Source organism: Nicotiana attenuata, chromosome 1 (genome assembly GCF_001879085.1).
Source record: "Nicotiana attenuata strain UT chromosome 1, NIATTr2, whole genome shotgun sequence".
Classification (NCBI taxonomy): domain Eukaryota; kingdom Viridiplantae; phylum Streptophyta; class Magnoliopsida; order Solanales; family Solanaceae; genus Nicotiana; species Nicotiana attenuata.
Window position 1 is genome coordinate 17,107,346 of NC_031989.1, and position 16,094 is coordinate 17,123,439.

Here is a 16,094-nt window from a genome sequence, read left to right on the forward strand (position 1 = left end):
AACTATTCACAAATCAGTAGATCATCACGACCTACTTCCATACTGAAAAAACAACTCACTTTATACCTTTCCTGCCTCCTAATCTCATTTATACAGTTTCTCTCACAAGCTAGCTACTCAGTATTTACATTTTGTTAAAAGGACGAGTATAACCCTCAGCTCTAGTATCTCACATGTAGACCACCCTCCTTGCAAGGACATCCCATGTTGTTGCTTTCTTCTCAAATATGCTTGTATTTCTCTCAATCCACACCGTGTGTGTGTATTCTGCAAATACTAGTTTAAGTATCCTGGCCAGCCGAGATCGCCCCTTTGTTTTCTTTATAATCCAGTGCTGCCAATCAGACCACGATGTTGTAAATGGTTGTTGTACCTATAACTATTCCATGAGTCTGGACCATAGACTTCTACCATATGCACATTCTGCAAAGATATGATCCCTTGTTTCTGGTGTTTGATTGCAAAAACAACATATATCTTCCACTTGTATTCCCCAGTTCTTCAATCTGTCAGCAGTGGGCAATCTTCCCTGGATTTGGAGCCACATTGTGAAGATTGCTTTTGGTTGTGCTTGATTCTGATACATTAAACCTTTCCATGAGACTTTAGGCAGCTCTCTTAGCAGTTGCAAGTAAACATATTTGATTACATTCCTTTGGTGAGCTTGGCTATTGCTGATGACATCCAGATTACCCCTTGCTCCAAATATTTTCCTGACCATCCACGATGCATGTTTTGCTGCTTCCATGATGGCAAAGACTTGATCCTTAATGTATTAGCTATGGATCCATTTGATCCAAAGCTTATCTTTCTTGTTTGCCAATTCCCAGCATGTTTTTGTGATTGCAGCCTTATTCCATAGTGCCAAGTTGATCAAGTTAAGTCCCCCTGTTGCTCTAGGTGCACACATCCTGTCCCATGCCACTAAAGATTTTTTAGTGATTATATTCTCCCCCGACCACACGTAGCTTCTAAAGTAGGCATCAATTGCTTTGACAACTTTTGCTGGTATGATGAAGATTTGCGCCCAATAAGCTTGAATACCAAAGATTACATGTTGAACCAATTGGATTCTGCCTGCATATGATAGCTTCTTTGCTGTCCAAGAGGATATCCTAGCCACTATTTATCAATGAGTGGCTTTCATTGCATTACAGAGAGTTTCTTTGTGTCAAGTGGTATGCCCAGATATCTGAAAGGGAGAGATCCTTGACTATAGCCTAGTTTTTGTTGTATGTCATGCTTCACTTATAGGCTGACTCCTCCATAGTAAATAGAGATTTTGGCTAGGTTAGCTTTAAGACCTGTTGCTGCTGAGAAAATGTTGAAGCTGTTATGTAGTAATGCTACAGATGCAGCATCTCCTCTTACAAATAGTAGGAGATCATCCGCAAAACTCAAATGAGTTAAATACAGCCTTGAGCACATGGGATGATAATGGAATCCCTTTTCCTGCTTCAAAGTCTTCAAATTCCTGCTCAAGTACTTCATTGCTGTAGCAAACAAAAAAGGGAATATTGGATCCCCTTGCCTCAGCCCTCTAGCTGCATCAAATGGCTTAGTTGTTTCCCCATTGATGAGTATAGTATAGTTAACAATTGTCACACATTCCATAATCCACTTAGTGCATTTGTTTGGGAATCCCAAGCCTTCTAGCATTTGCTATAAGTATCTCCAATCCACTGTATCATAAGCCTTTTGGATATCCACCTTGATGAGACATCTTGGTGAAATGTTCTTCCTTGAGTAAGCCTTAATTAACTCATGGGCAAGCAAGACGTTATCAACCACCTTTCTACCTGGGATGAACCTTGCTCGTGTATCTGAAATTATTGAAGCAATAACTTTTTGAAGTCTGTTGGCCAATACCTTGGCAATGAGTTTATATAGTACTGTGCAGCAAGCTGTTGGTTTGTATTCTTTGATGCTAGAAGGATTAGGAACTTTAGGAAGTAATGTGATAGCTGTGTAGTTGATTGCTCTGTATAACTTCCCTATTTGAAAGAATTGTTTAACTGCTTGACAAATTTCTAAGTTATAAGAGGCCAAGTTGATTTGAAGAATAAGGCATTATATCCATCTACCCCTGGTGCTTTATCATCTCCAATAGCACAAAACCCTTCATAGATTTCTTGTTCTGTAACTTCAGCATAGAGACTGATCTGCTGCATATGATTGAGCATTGGTCCAAGTTTCATCACCTGTTTGTTTACTCTAGGTAATTGGGCTGCAGCTAATCCCATCAGGGATTTATAAAAGGTAATGATGTCTTTTTGGATCTGGTGATGGTCAGTTAGTCTATCTCCAAAAGCATTGACGGGTTCTGTGATGACTTTTTTTGTCTTCATTCCTTCATAATAGCTGAAAAATACTTGGAACTTGCATCTCCTAGTCTTATCCATTTAGCTCGAGCTTTCTATTGAAGGATGCTTTCTTCTATTAATGACCACTTTTCCAGATTCTCTAAGAGTTGTTTCTCTTTAGCAACTAGTTCATCTGAGTAGTAGCTAAACAATTGATCTTGTATCCCCTGCAGCTTATTTCTAGTTTGCTCCAACCTTTCTTTGATGCCTCTAAATTCTGTGTTATTTAGTTGCTTCCGTACCGGCCTTAAAGCCTTCAACTTGTACCAGACATTCTTTATAGGATCTGTACTATGATATTCTTTCCATACTTCTTCTACCAATGCCAGGAAGTTTGGATGGCTAGCCCATACATTGAAGAATCTAAATGGAATCTTACCACTTGGTTCTGCTCTCCTCATTGTTATTACCATCGGAGCATGATCTGAAATGAATGGCAATCTATATTCTACTTCCATGTGCCCATATGTTTGCATCCAGTCATCATTCCCTATAGCTCTATCAATCTTGCTATAGACTCTATCAGCACCTTGTTGCTTGTTTGAAAAAGTGTAGAAATCCCCCTTCCTAGGTAACTCATTCAAGTTTAACACATGCATACAATCTGAGAAATCCTGCACTTCATTGCTTGTGACTGGATTACCATAAAGCTTATCTTGTATTGTCAAAACTGAGTTGAAGTCTACCCAGATAATCCATGGTTTAGTGCTTTGTGGTGCTAAGGCTTGTAACTGTTGCCACAATGGCTTCCTCTTATTGATGGTGTTGAATCCATAAACTACTGTTATGAAGCAGTTCATTGGATTCTTTCTGCTAACTATGCTATAGTGCATTATTTGAGCAGATTGATCTAGCACTGTTATGTCATAAAGTTAGGATCACATAACATCCAAATCCTCCCATTAAAGTGCATGTTCATAATTGTACCTCGTTTGCCATCCTGGTACCACTAGCTGAGCTATATGGCCAGCCTTATCCTTCTTAACTCTGGTTTCTACTAAGACAACTAACTTTATATTATTCTCTTTTATGTAGGTATACAACTCTTTTTGTTTGTATCTCTTGTTGGTACCCCTTATGTTCCACACCATCCAAGACATCAAGTATGGTGAGCTTGACCACCTGTGACAGGTGGTTTCAAGTTAGTTATCATAACTAAAATTGTTTGTTGTTGTGGCCCTTGCTTCCCAGGAGATAGTATTGCTTTAGCATAGTTCATTGGAACCCCATTGATCTCAACTTCAATCTTCTTTTTTTCTAGTTGTCTTTGTGGGCCTTCCTCTGTTAGTTGCTTGTCCTCCAGATTCTCAGGTTGCTCAGAAGTACACTTTACTTCCTTACTTGATTCATCCACCTGTTTTTGGCTTTCGTCTGAAAGTAGAAGCTACTATTGCTTCTTTAGTTTTCCATATCTGCTTCATTGGTGGTGGTCTCCTTTTCCTGGACTGTTGATCTTGTTTAACTCCCTCTTTGGGAATTTTTGCATGGTCATGCCCAGTTTTAAGACACTTTTCACAAAACTCTAGCTTCCAATCATATTCAACAACCTGCTAAAATATAGCACCTAATTCATCCATGACTGGTACCTTGCTTGGTAAGGGCTTGGTAAGATTTACTTCAATAAGGATTCTAACAAACGAAACTCGTGATTGTTTGGCAGTGCACTTGTCTGCAAACATTGGAATTCCTATGGTGCTTGCAATTCTGCTCAGTGAGTTGCCACTCGAACAATTCATAGGCAGCTTAGGAAACCTTACCCATAAAGGTATTTCTGTCAAGAATTCTGAGCCAAAATCAAACTGTGGAGACCATTGTTTCATTATTAAAGGTCTAATTCACTGTGTATGGACCAGCACACATAATTTCTTTCATATCAGCCATGCTTTGAAACTGACTATGTAATAACCTTCATCATGATAGTATAATTCTGGCATAGTCACAGTGTTCCACATCTGATTAGTGTATCGCTTCATATAATTGTATCCAGGTTTTTCACCAAGCTTACACAATTAAGGCACAATTCCATTTCAAGTTTTCCTTCTCAATTTTTGTTTTTTCAAGCTTAGCCACTAGGTTTCCTTCTACAATTTTCAGAAGTTATGTAGCTCAATATCATACCATTAGCAGTAGATCTGTTATCTGTTAGTACTCTGACCCAAGTAGACTCCTTAGGCACCTCCGGCAATGGAATAGTGACAGCTACAGGTAAAGAAACTTGAGATACAACTTCCTGCTCCTTGTTCTTCAATGGAACAATAGGAGCTCGAGCAGATGGAGGTGTGACACTACCCCTTAGGTCGACATGCATGTGGATTGGGCTTTGATTTGCCTTTTTCTATTGTTGTCTAGTTGATCCTGAAGCATCTCCATGAGGGATCTGTGCGAGATTAGCAGATCCAGCTTGCATCTTCGGAGCCCAAGAAATAGACTCCATAACCACTGCTGAATTCCTTCCTATGGTATTGAGCTTTGGAATTTTGTCATCCACCTTAATTTTTTGCTTCTTAGGTCTACCTCGAGCCTTCTTTCCACCCATAACCAGAAATTACCCAGATTTTTGACTGATTAAGTCACAATCTGGGCATTTTTAAGCAGAATTCTATTGTATTTTTAATTACACCACCTGCCAAATAAAACAGCCAACCAAACATCTAACAACCAATTCCAAACACCTAACAACCAACCAAAAACCTAATATAACAATCCAATTTCAATATTTACTACAAAACGAACAGTAATTTTTATAATAATTCAACCAACTAATCAAACAACAAACAATCAAACAACATAAATTAAACATGTCTCTAACTTCAACTCTAAAACATTCAAATAGCCTATTCAGAATCAGTCCCCTCCTCAGACTCAGACTCCATTGCAACTCCTTTCTTGCTTTTCTTTTTAATAATTTTTAGATTAAAGCCTGAGTTGCTTGAAATTCTTGTGATATTTGATCCACTTTTTGACGCATAGCTTCCATGTCTTCTAATGTCCCAGTGAATAATGCTGTTGGTGGACGACTGGAGGATGGCTGTACTCTAATAACGCAGACTCGACCTTTATTTATTATTTTCACTAGAAATAAAGAAAAGAAAATAAAAGAAGTAAGAAAACAAACACGCAACTTTCAAACTAATACCAAAGTAGATAAGTACATAATATTTATACCTTTATTCACGCCACCAGCTGCCTGTGTCCAAATTGCAATCATATCTTTCGGGGCCGACTGAGTTCCTTCAGGCTGAGTTTGTTGCCATGCATCAAGATCAATATGATACTTGTCCTAAAATAAAAATAATACACTTTATATAAATAAAATAAACCAAGAGAAGAAAATAATATAGTGTTGGTGTTAGGATCATACAAATGTCTTTGAAGCACGCGATTCGACCCATCCTTCTCTTGTGCCGTCCTTCTTCTCCTTCTTGTGGGTCTCCGCAAAGACCTCAGCATAAGTCACATCTCACCCACGTTCCTTTTCCTGAAAATTAAGAAGTAAATGGATATATACATACATACATACATACATACATACATACATACATATATATATATATATATATATATATATATATATATATATATATATATATATATATGTGTGTGTGTGTGTGTGTGTGTGTGTGTGTGTGTATGTGTGTTCAATTTGCATACTTGTAAAACTAAGAATATTTTGTAATGAAATTACCATTTGTGACGACCCAGCCGGTCGTCTTAAGAATTTACGCCCCGATCCCCTATTGACTGCTTACCGTAAGTTCATTTATGCTATTTTGGTTTGCCGGGACGTTCGGTGTTGAGTTTCGGAGAGTTTTGGGACACTTAGTCCCTAAATGAGAGCTTAAGTGTTGAAAAGTGCTTCGTAGTCGGAACAGTGTGAAGACGACCTCGGAATGGAAATCCGATGGTTCCGTTAGCTCCGTTAGGTGATTTCGGGGTTGGGAGCATNCGCTGAAGACAATGCCGACTTACTTTAAACACCGAAGCTCCTTTCCTGCTCATCCGAGCTCGTGACATCCTTACCAGCACCAAGCTGCAACCTTGATCCTCACTTCGAATTTCCATGCTACTCACTGCACCCAATGTGCCGACATACGATAGAACACGATTTTAACATTAATATTCTAACACTTCATCATATAAGAACTTTTCACTTAACTCACTTCAGGAAAATTATAGCAACACACAGGTAAATTCCCATAACCGTAGAATATGCAAACATCTAAGTAGTGGTCTAAGCCACCACAACCCTTCCGGAATCTGCTTCCACTTAATAAGCCATAACGGTAGAATGCTTCTGAATAATATCAATTACGGCGGCTGACAAGCCTCATACGTACCGCCACAGATCATTTGCATAACTTGATCACGCTGAATGAGCTGACCTCTACCGCCAATATGCCAATTCAACTATGGCTAATCAATCTACCTCCTTCCAGTTTATCCTTGATTGCCTTGGAAATAATATTAACTCTATTCAACACATAACATACTCCCTCTACACTCACCCCGAGTGGCCTTGAGTCATGAGACCATGCTGTCTCAAATCCCACGAACTATTTCATATCTCTCAAATGCTACATCACAAGTCAAAATATCATAGAACATTCTGGGCACCTTCTCATAAGCTGTTACAAATCTTGATCCTTAATTGTACTCATAGGCTTGAAATCATTGGGCACCACACTTTATCCCTTGGGATCTACTAGGACCGTTGTTGAGAGCCACCCGCTCTGACTTGGCCCCGAATATAATCAACTCCATGAATCTTCTAGCACATTAATACCCTCTAAACGAAGCACCTGGCAGAATCACTCCCCTTTAAATCCGCTTATATACAAGGCATAAATCCTGAATCCTTCTCCCAAATCTGAACATGAGCCAATAAGGCCGACCATAGCATGCATCCAACAATTCATCTACTCAAATTACCACTTATGGTCTTTTCCCGTAGTTGAAACAACCCATCGATATGCAGATAAACAAAAACCTCGCAAGTAGATAACCATGCAACCCAATCATAGGCGATGGGACTCTCCCACTTAGCTTGAAGCCATTATTTCACAACTCTGGAATTCACCGGGATTCTTTATCTCTTATTGACATAACCGGGCGCAATCAACCGCCAAAATTCTCGGAATCATTCGGTAAACACCCCCTTTTCGATACTCTGAATCATCAACCCCCTTCGCACGACCGATCTCCTTACTGTATAACCAATAGAATTCTTCGCAGAAGCCTCGCCAACCACGCGACCGCTAACCTGCTCACAGGAAATAACCCTCCTGTGGAAATCACTTCGCGACATCTTCCAATGCTGTTGCACGGGATACAATCACCATGACATTAATAACCCATCCTGAGTCCAAGCTCACTCTCTAGCTGTACCAGTCCATTTATCCCTTTGTGGACATCAATTAAATGTGCGGCAATATCCTTCCAATTCAATGTTATGTTGTGTCCTTCTTTATTTCAAGCAGCTCCTTCCTGCTGTATCAAATCTCCTGCCGTTTAATGGCCCATGCTTTAAGTTAACTTCGTAGGCCCCAATCACTAATCTCTGAAATTCTCAAATCATCCCATACGCCACTTAAGGTGCGTAGTCATCCTACCACAATGCCCACATGCGACTCCGCCACTCTCCCACTTTGGCAGAACTAATATCTTTAATTGACTACTCGCCTTTGCTTCTTATACTTGGACTCCTAGAAACCTTAGTCACCGCCTGACACTTCCCAAACGTCTTTCCTCATACTTTGCTGCTCATCTGTTGCTTTAAATAAACTCTATCTTCGTGACACTTGAACCCACAATTGCTGCTAACCTTTAAACCTTTCCAAAGGTCTTCTTATCGAACCATCAACATTAGAAATTCTGATTCGATCCTAAACCACCGCACCATGCGATATCTGACAGCTGTATCTCTAATACTATTTCACAATATCTTGCCTTAAAGGCGAATTGTAGCAGATTATAACATCGACAGACTTGGTACGTTCCACTAGGGCCACGACGCCCCATCATAGAAGAAAGCTCCATCACGCTTGCAAATACCAAGTCTCATTACTTCCACCAGCCCATATCTGACCATCCTTAGTCTGACGTATACCCAATGAGTATCCCGCCTAATCTCGAAGAAGTAGAGACGAGATGGCCAACTTTGACACTTACTAATGGTCCAGTAATAATATACTAAAATGTGAGGAAGTCATGGATTTATATAGCATGCTCTAGTTCACAAAGCTGTAAAACAGGTAAACACCTTTAACAAATAACAAAGGATTTTCAGGATTTCTTTCCATTTATCTTCAGCAATTTATGTCAGGCCAAAAGGCAATATCAACATCAAGTATTTCAAGTAAGCAATATAAACATGCGCATATCACACCGAGGCGGCGGCCCGATCCAATAGAAATATAAATTATGCACTGTCGAGGGTCGAACGGCCCGAACCAATAGATGCATCTATTTCCCCCGCTCGCGAATCATCCATGCGATGCGGTCAACATAAAGTAAACAAATACCCTGCTCGCGAATCATCCATGCGACGCAGGTACACACAGGAATACATGCTCAAATAGTCAAATTAAGAATTATCGGGGAACATCTTATCAAATAAAAACCAAATCCTCTTTTAATAATTTAAGAAAATGAAGTCTAATCCTTTTTGAAATTCATTTACTAGTTCAATTTGATTTTAACAATTCAAATGTCAATAAGATTGCAAATATCCCAAGTATAGCATGCTTTTGGGGTCCTAGACTACCCGGACAATTGCATAATAGTAGCTACGCAAGGACTCTCGTCACCTCGTGCGTACGTAGCCCCCACAAATAGGAGCACATAACCAATTAACTCACCTAAGGGGACAATTCCCTCTCACAAGGTTAGAAAGGAGACTCACCTCGCTCCGAAGGTCCATAACCGGCATTCCACGCCTTTCCGAAGACTCGAATCGATGCACAGTGCTCCAAAACTAGCCAATGATTATGTAAATCCATTAATATATGCTAAGGTACTCATTATAATCCAATTTCTAACAATTCCTAACCCCGATCGAAAAGTTGACAAAAATGCCCTCGGGCCCACGTGCCCGGAATCCGAAATTTTTTGAAGATAAAGATTACCCATGACCTCACGAACTCAAACATATAATTTTCTCTCAATTTCATATCCAAAATCATGGTTAAAATTCAAAAATATCAAATTTCTAGGTCTTCCTCAAAACCCCAAATTTGCACTCATTTCCATGTTAAAATCCATATATAATCGATGTATTTAACTTCTAATAAGTGGGGATAACTTACCATGCCATTGAGTGACGAAACCCCTCTTGAAATCCTCCAAGAATCGCCCAAGCCAAGAGAAAAATGAAAGAAATGGGCCAAATCCCGTCTTAAAACATGTGACTGCCCAGCACTGCCCTTCTTCGCGAACGCGGAAAAGCCCTCGCGTTCGCGAAGCACAACCTGCTTCAGCCCCAAAAACTCTTCTTCGCATTCGCGACCCAAAGCCCGCGTTCGCGAAGGCCAGCTCCCCGAACCCTATGCGTTCGCGTTATAGGCCTCGCGTTCGCGTAGACCACTGACTCAGGCCCAACTTTTCCTTCTACGCGTTCGCGATCTCCTCCTGGCATTCGCGTAGTAACCAGCTCGACTCCTTCGCATTCGCGTCCTCCACCTCGCGTTCACGAAGGCTAAAACCAGCAGCCTTCCATCTTCCTCTTCGCGAATGCGTGACTCCCTTCGCGTTCGCGAAGAAGGAAACCAGATACCAGCAAAACAATAGCAGCTTTTACCCCAAATTCGATCCGTTAACCACCCGGAATCCACCCGAAGCCCCCGGGACCTTAACAAAACCTACCAACCAACCCCAAAACACATTACGGACTTGATCGAGGCCTCAAATCATATCAAACAATGCTAAAACCATGAATTACACCCCGATTCAAGCTTTATGAACTTTGAACTTTCCAACTTCTACTTTTGATGTTTAAACCTATCAAATCACGTCCGATTGACTTCAAATTTTGCACACAAGTCATATTCGACATTACGGACCTACTGCAACTTCCGGAATCGGATTCCGACCCCGATATCAAAAAGTCCACTTCCGGTCAAACTTCTCAAAAACCTTCAAATTTCTATCTTTAGCCAAATGACTCCAAAATGACCTACGGACCTCCGAATTCACTTCCGATTGCGCTCCCAACTTCAGAATCACCGTACGGAGCTATTCACAGACTCGGAATCCCAAACGGACATCGATAACACTGAAATGCACTTCAAGCCAAACTTATGAAATCTCTTCAAAAATGCTAACTTCCACAATAGGCGCTAGAACGCTCTCGGGTTATCCAAAACCCGAACCGAGCATACGCCCAAGTCCGAAATCATCATACGAACCTGCTGGAACCTTCAGATCTCGATTCCGAGGTCGTTTACTCAAAAATCCAATCTTAGTTAATTCTTTCAACTTTAAGCTTCCAAAATGAGAATTCTCTTTCCAAATCAACTCCGAACTTCCCGGAATTTAATTCCGACCATGCGTACAAGTCATAATACCTGAAATGAAGCTGCTCATGGCCTCAGACTGCTGAACGACGCGCTAGGGCTCAAAACGACCGGTCGGGTCGTTACATTCTCTCCCACTTAAACATACATTCGTCCTCGAACGCGCTGAGAACTACACTGAAGTAGTCTGAAATCACTGTTTAACTTCTCATGCACCTTCCCGTGCTACCACAACTCAGTTGAGCACATCAGCTCGATCAATTCTAAAGATATTCCTTTTTATTCAAGCAAATAAGTCTTAGAGCCCAATTCCAACATCCGGAATTCTATGCCAGGCCTGTTCCAACATACGATCACCATATCAATCACTACACGCTGTACTCAAACATGGCTGCATAACTTTGCCGGATTCTTACTTTGCAACACTTAATCCACAGGGCCACAATAATATTTTCTGATCAACATAGCCAAAATTCAACGAATCAGATGCTCCCATTGCACCTCATGGCACACACAAGTCGTACTCTTACTCTTACAACACCGCCACGACGGATGAGATGTGCCAAAATTCATAATCAACTGCCGAGTCAACCAATCATTGGGTCTATACTTCTGACATGAAACATTACCACATTCTGAACTAAATAATGATCTTTGCTCCTTAATATACTTCATATAATCAGATTGCACCGATCCTAAATCTAATAATCTCGTCTCACCCAGTACGAACTGCTCAAGCAATAAGCCATCCCGGACATGATCAAAAGTCCCATATGATGCCACATTGTGCCAATAGGCTACCAATTAGGATGCGATACAAAAGGAAAATGAACTCTGAAAAGGAAGTTCAATTACCCCGCTCGCGAATCATACATGCGACGCGGGCATCATACTGAATAGACACCCCGCTCGCGAATCATACATGCGACGCGGGATCACAGCTAATACGAGCTTTCCTTAGAAGACAGAATACGAAACACATAAAATAGGTATGGGGAACTGTACTAAACATCACCCTGCTGCGGCGTGCAACCTGATCCAAATAACATACCCATGGCGGCGTGCCACCCGATCCATACATAGAACTCACATAAGGAGATGTACGTCGAGCTAAATCGCTCATTACAACAAAATACCGAATATCGGTCATAAACACACTAGGTGTATAACGCCATTCCCTAGGGAGACATATAACGCTATAATCCACAAACTCGGGCACAACTGAGGTGCGATACAAGATCTGAATCTCAAGAGCCATTCTGCTCATATAACATCATCGCCACGCGGAACCTCAACACAACACATAAAAATTTACCAAGCCGTCTCACCACTCATACAGCGCAATACAACATTACCTGGAATAGCTGATGACAAAATAACATCCCGACTGTTCCTCCATAAGGAACGCTCGCTGAAACGGACACAACTGGCCTGATATAAAGCCCTGTTCACATATAAATCAATCCACTGATCTCAAGCCGATTTCTGATCGCACCAACTTGGCTAATAACCTTTCAAAGTTCCATAGTAACTCCCTTTTTCCTCATAACACCTAAGAACAACCATTATAACCGGAGCAACCTCCACAGTTCATAACCCAATAAACAAAGTGCCCTCCAGGCATAAATTCTCAAAGTAATGATATTACCACAATCCTCATACTTGGTTTAAGCCTTTAGTCAATCAAGTGACTACGTGTCACAGTTATACAGTCTTCCCGTAGGACACGCTCCCATAATCTTCCGAAATAAATAACGGGTCCGCACATCTAAGCCATCGGCCGCACTAACGTTGAAAAGCGATCAAGAATCCTTAACCAGGATGCAAAGCCTCTTTCACAACACATCGATCTCAGGTGACGCTGAATACAATACCAATTTACTTTAAACATTCCACCCTTTTCTTGCTCATCCGAGCTTGTGACATCCTTACCAACAGCAAACTGCAACCTCAATCCTCACTTCGAATTTCAATGCTACTCACTGCACCCAACGTGCCAATATACGATAGAACACGATTTTCATCGTAACTCCGAAATCATTAATATTTTAACACTTCATCATATAAGAACTTTTCACTTAACTCACTTCAGGAGAATCATAGCAACACATAGGTAAATTCCCATAACCGTAGGATATGCAAATCTCTAAGTAGTGGTCCAAGCCACCATAGCCCTTCCGGAATCCGCTTCCACTTAATAAGCCATAACAGAAGAATGCTTCTGAATAACATCAATTACAGCGGCCGACAAGCCTCACACGTACCGCCACAAATCATACGCATAACTTGATCACGTTGAATGAACTGATCACTGACCCCAATATGCCAATTCAACTATTGCTAATCAATCTACCTCCTTCCAGTTTATCCTTGATTGCCTTAGAAATAATACTAACTCTATTCAACACACAACATACTCCCTCTACACTCACCCCGAGTGGCCTTGAGTCACGAGACCATGCTGTCTCAAATCCCATGAACTATTTCATATCTCTCAAATGCTATATCACAAGTCAAAATATCATAGAACATTCTGGGCACCTTCTCATAAGCTGTTACAAATCTTGATCCTTAACTGTACTCATAGGCTTGAAATCATTGGGCACCACACTTTATCCCTTGGGATCTACTAGGACCGTTGTTGAGAGCCACCCGCTTTGGCTTGGTCCCGAATATAATCAACTCCATGAATCTTCTAGCACATTAATACCCTCTAAACGAAGCACCTGGCAGAATCACTCCCCTTTAAACCTGCTTATATACAAGGCATAAATCCTGAATCCTTCCCCCAAATCTGAACATGAGCCAATAAGGCCGACCATAGCATGCATCCCACAATTCATCTACTCAAATTACCACTTATGGTCTTTTCCCGTAGTTGAAACAACCCATCGATATGCAGATAAACGGAAACCTCGCAAGTAGTTAACCATGCAAGTCAATCATAGGCGGTGGGACTCTCCCACTTAGCTTGAAGCCATTATTTCACAACTCTGGAATTCACCGGGATTCTTTATCTCTTATTGACATAACCGGGCGCAATCAACCGCCAAAATTCTCGGAATCATTCGGTAAACACCCCCTTCTCGATACTCTAAATCATCAAACCCCTTTACACGACCGATCTCCTTGCTGTATAACCAATAGAATTTTTCGCAGAAGCCTCGCCAACCACGCGACCGCTAACCTGCTCACAGGAAATAACCCTCCTGTGGAAATCACTTCCCGACATCTTCCAATGCTGCTGCACGGGATACAATCACCATGACATCAATAACCCATCCTGAGTCCAAGCTCACTCTCTAGCTGTACCACTCCATTTATCCCTTTGTGGACATCAATTAAATGTGCGGCAATATCTTTCCAATTCAAGGTTAGGTTGTGTCCTTCCTTATTTCAAGTAGCTCCTTCCTGCTGTATCAAATCTCCTGCCGTTTAATGGCCCATGCTTCAAGTTAACTTCGTAGGCCCCAATCACGAATCTCTGAAATTCTCAAATCATCCCATACGCCCCTTAAGGTGCGTAGTCATCCTACCACACTGCCCATATGCGACTCCGCCACTCTCCCACTTTGGCAGAACTCATCTCTTTAATTGACTACTCGCCCTTTGCTTCTTATACTTGGCCTCCTAGAAACCTTAGTCACCGCCTGACACTTCCCAAACGTCTTTCCTCATACTTTGCTGCTCATCTGTTGCTTTAAATAAACTCTATCTTCGTGGCACTTGAACCCACAATTGTTGCTAACCTTTAAACCTTTCCAAAGGTCATCTTTATCGAACCGTCAACATTAGAAATTCTGATCCGATCCTAAACCACCGCACATTGCGATATCTGACAGCTGTATCTCCGATACTATTTCACAATATCTTGCCTTAAAGGCGAATTGTAGCAGATTATAACATCGACGGACTTGGTACGTTCCATTAGGGCCACGACGCCCCATCATAGAAGAAAGCTCCATCACGCTTGCAAATACCAGGTCTCATTACTTCCACTAGCCCATATCTGACCATCCTTAGTCCGACTGCCTCTCCCTTGCCGGGAATAAAATACTGAATCCCTTGATTACACACTGGGTAAACCTCCCTTCAAGTCACTCACTGTCCCGACACGCGGGCAACATCCTATCATCACAACAATACTGCGGAATAATCGCTCATAAGCATCATGGCAACCTGTGCCAAGCCTCAAGGCTCTTAGAAGTTCTGTCACTGATTTGAAACAATAGAATATCCTTCCATAAGGCGACTATAATAGTCCAATCAACTATATCGGGAGGATCATCCCGCACCACATTTGTAGTGCCATTACAATCCTTCAAATATTGATTTCTAACAAGCGCTCGCGTTGCGTAAGATTGAGTAGGAAGGAATCAAAGGCATAAGCCTCAAGAAATCGAACCGCACGATAAGGAAATCAAGAAGGGAAGTACTCCTAACAGCCCTGCATCCTCCCGAGGATAAGTACAGACGTCTCCGTACCGATCCGCGAGACTCTACTAGACTTGCTCATGACTCGTGAGACCGACGGGAACCTAGTGCTCTGATACCATGTTGTCACGACCCAAAATCTAAAAATATATATATATGGAAATAAATTGCGTCCAATAGGATTTGAACCTATACCAAAGGTTTAGAAGACCTCTGTCCTATCCATTAGACAATGGACGCTTTTCATTATGATTTTTTTTTCGTATTTTAACTTTTTTGTTTGAAAAAAAAAACAGAAAGAATCGGATGTGAAAGAATTTTTGGAATTGTATATTCAATGATGTACTAATACTAATAAACTAAATTTGATTTAATGAATAGATTAAAATATTTAGAATAAATAGATATAGAGCGGGTAGCGGGAATCGAACCCGTATCGTTAGCTTGGAAGGCTAGGGGTTATAGTCGACGTCGATTCATTATTTTTAACGTCTCTAATTCAAAACCGAACATGAAACTTTGGTTTCATTCGGCTCCTTTATGGAGATGAGTCAATTTATAGATCTAACGGCCAACTAAATTACTTAATTAAATTCTTATTTTAATGATTTCGAAAACACTTCTTTATTACATTTAAAATGATACTCAGTATATTCCTACGAATGAATAATGAAATATATTAAACAACCTTTAAAATTTCCGAACAAATCCAAATACACCCCTAGAACCCAGTGTCACAAGGACATGAGCAGATTTTCTAAGAGGAATTAATAAGTGCAATAACTGT

General features: G+C 40.9%; 1 protein-coding gene and 1 non-coding gene across 2 annotated transcripts; both read right to left on the reverse strand.

Annotated features, from left to right (window-relative positions):
• On the reverse strand, positions 776-1,614 carry LOC109233438. The gene is made up of 2 exons (XM_019399316.1): positions 1,305-1,614; positions 776-1,122 (listed from the first exon to the last, which is right to left on the reverse strand). Exons 1-2 carry the CDS (start codon positions 1,612-1,614, stop codon positions 776-778), a joined length of 657 nt encoding a protein of 218 aa, XP_019254861.1.
• On the reverse strand, positions 15,476-15,547 carry TRNAR-UCU. The gene has a single exon. It is a non-coding gene; the product is annotated as a tRNA-Arg (tRNA).

Excerpts from the sequence above, each read along its gene's own strand:
- LOC109233438 (XM_019399316.1), bottom strand. The coding sequence starts at position 1,614 with ATGGAATGTGTGACAATTGTTAACTATACTATACTCATCAATGGGGAA. Across the intron at positions 1,123-1,304 it reads CATTTTCTCAGCAGCAACAG|TGGCTAGGATATCCTCTTGG; the intron begins GTCTTAAAGCTA and ends ATTGATAAATAG.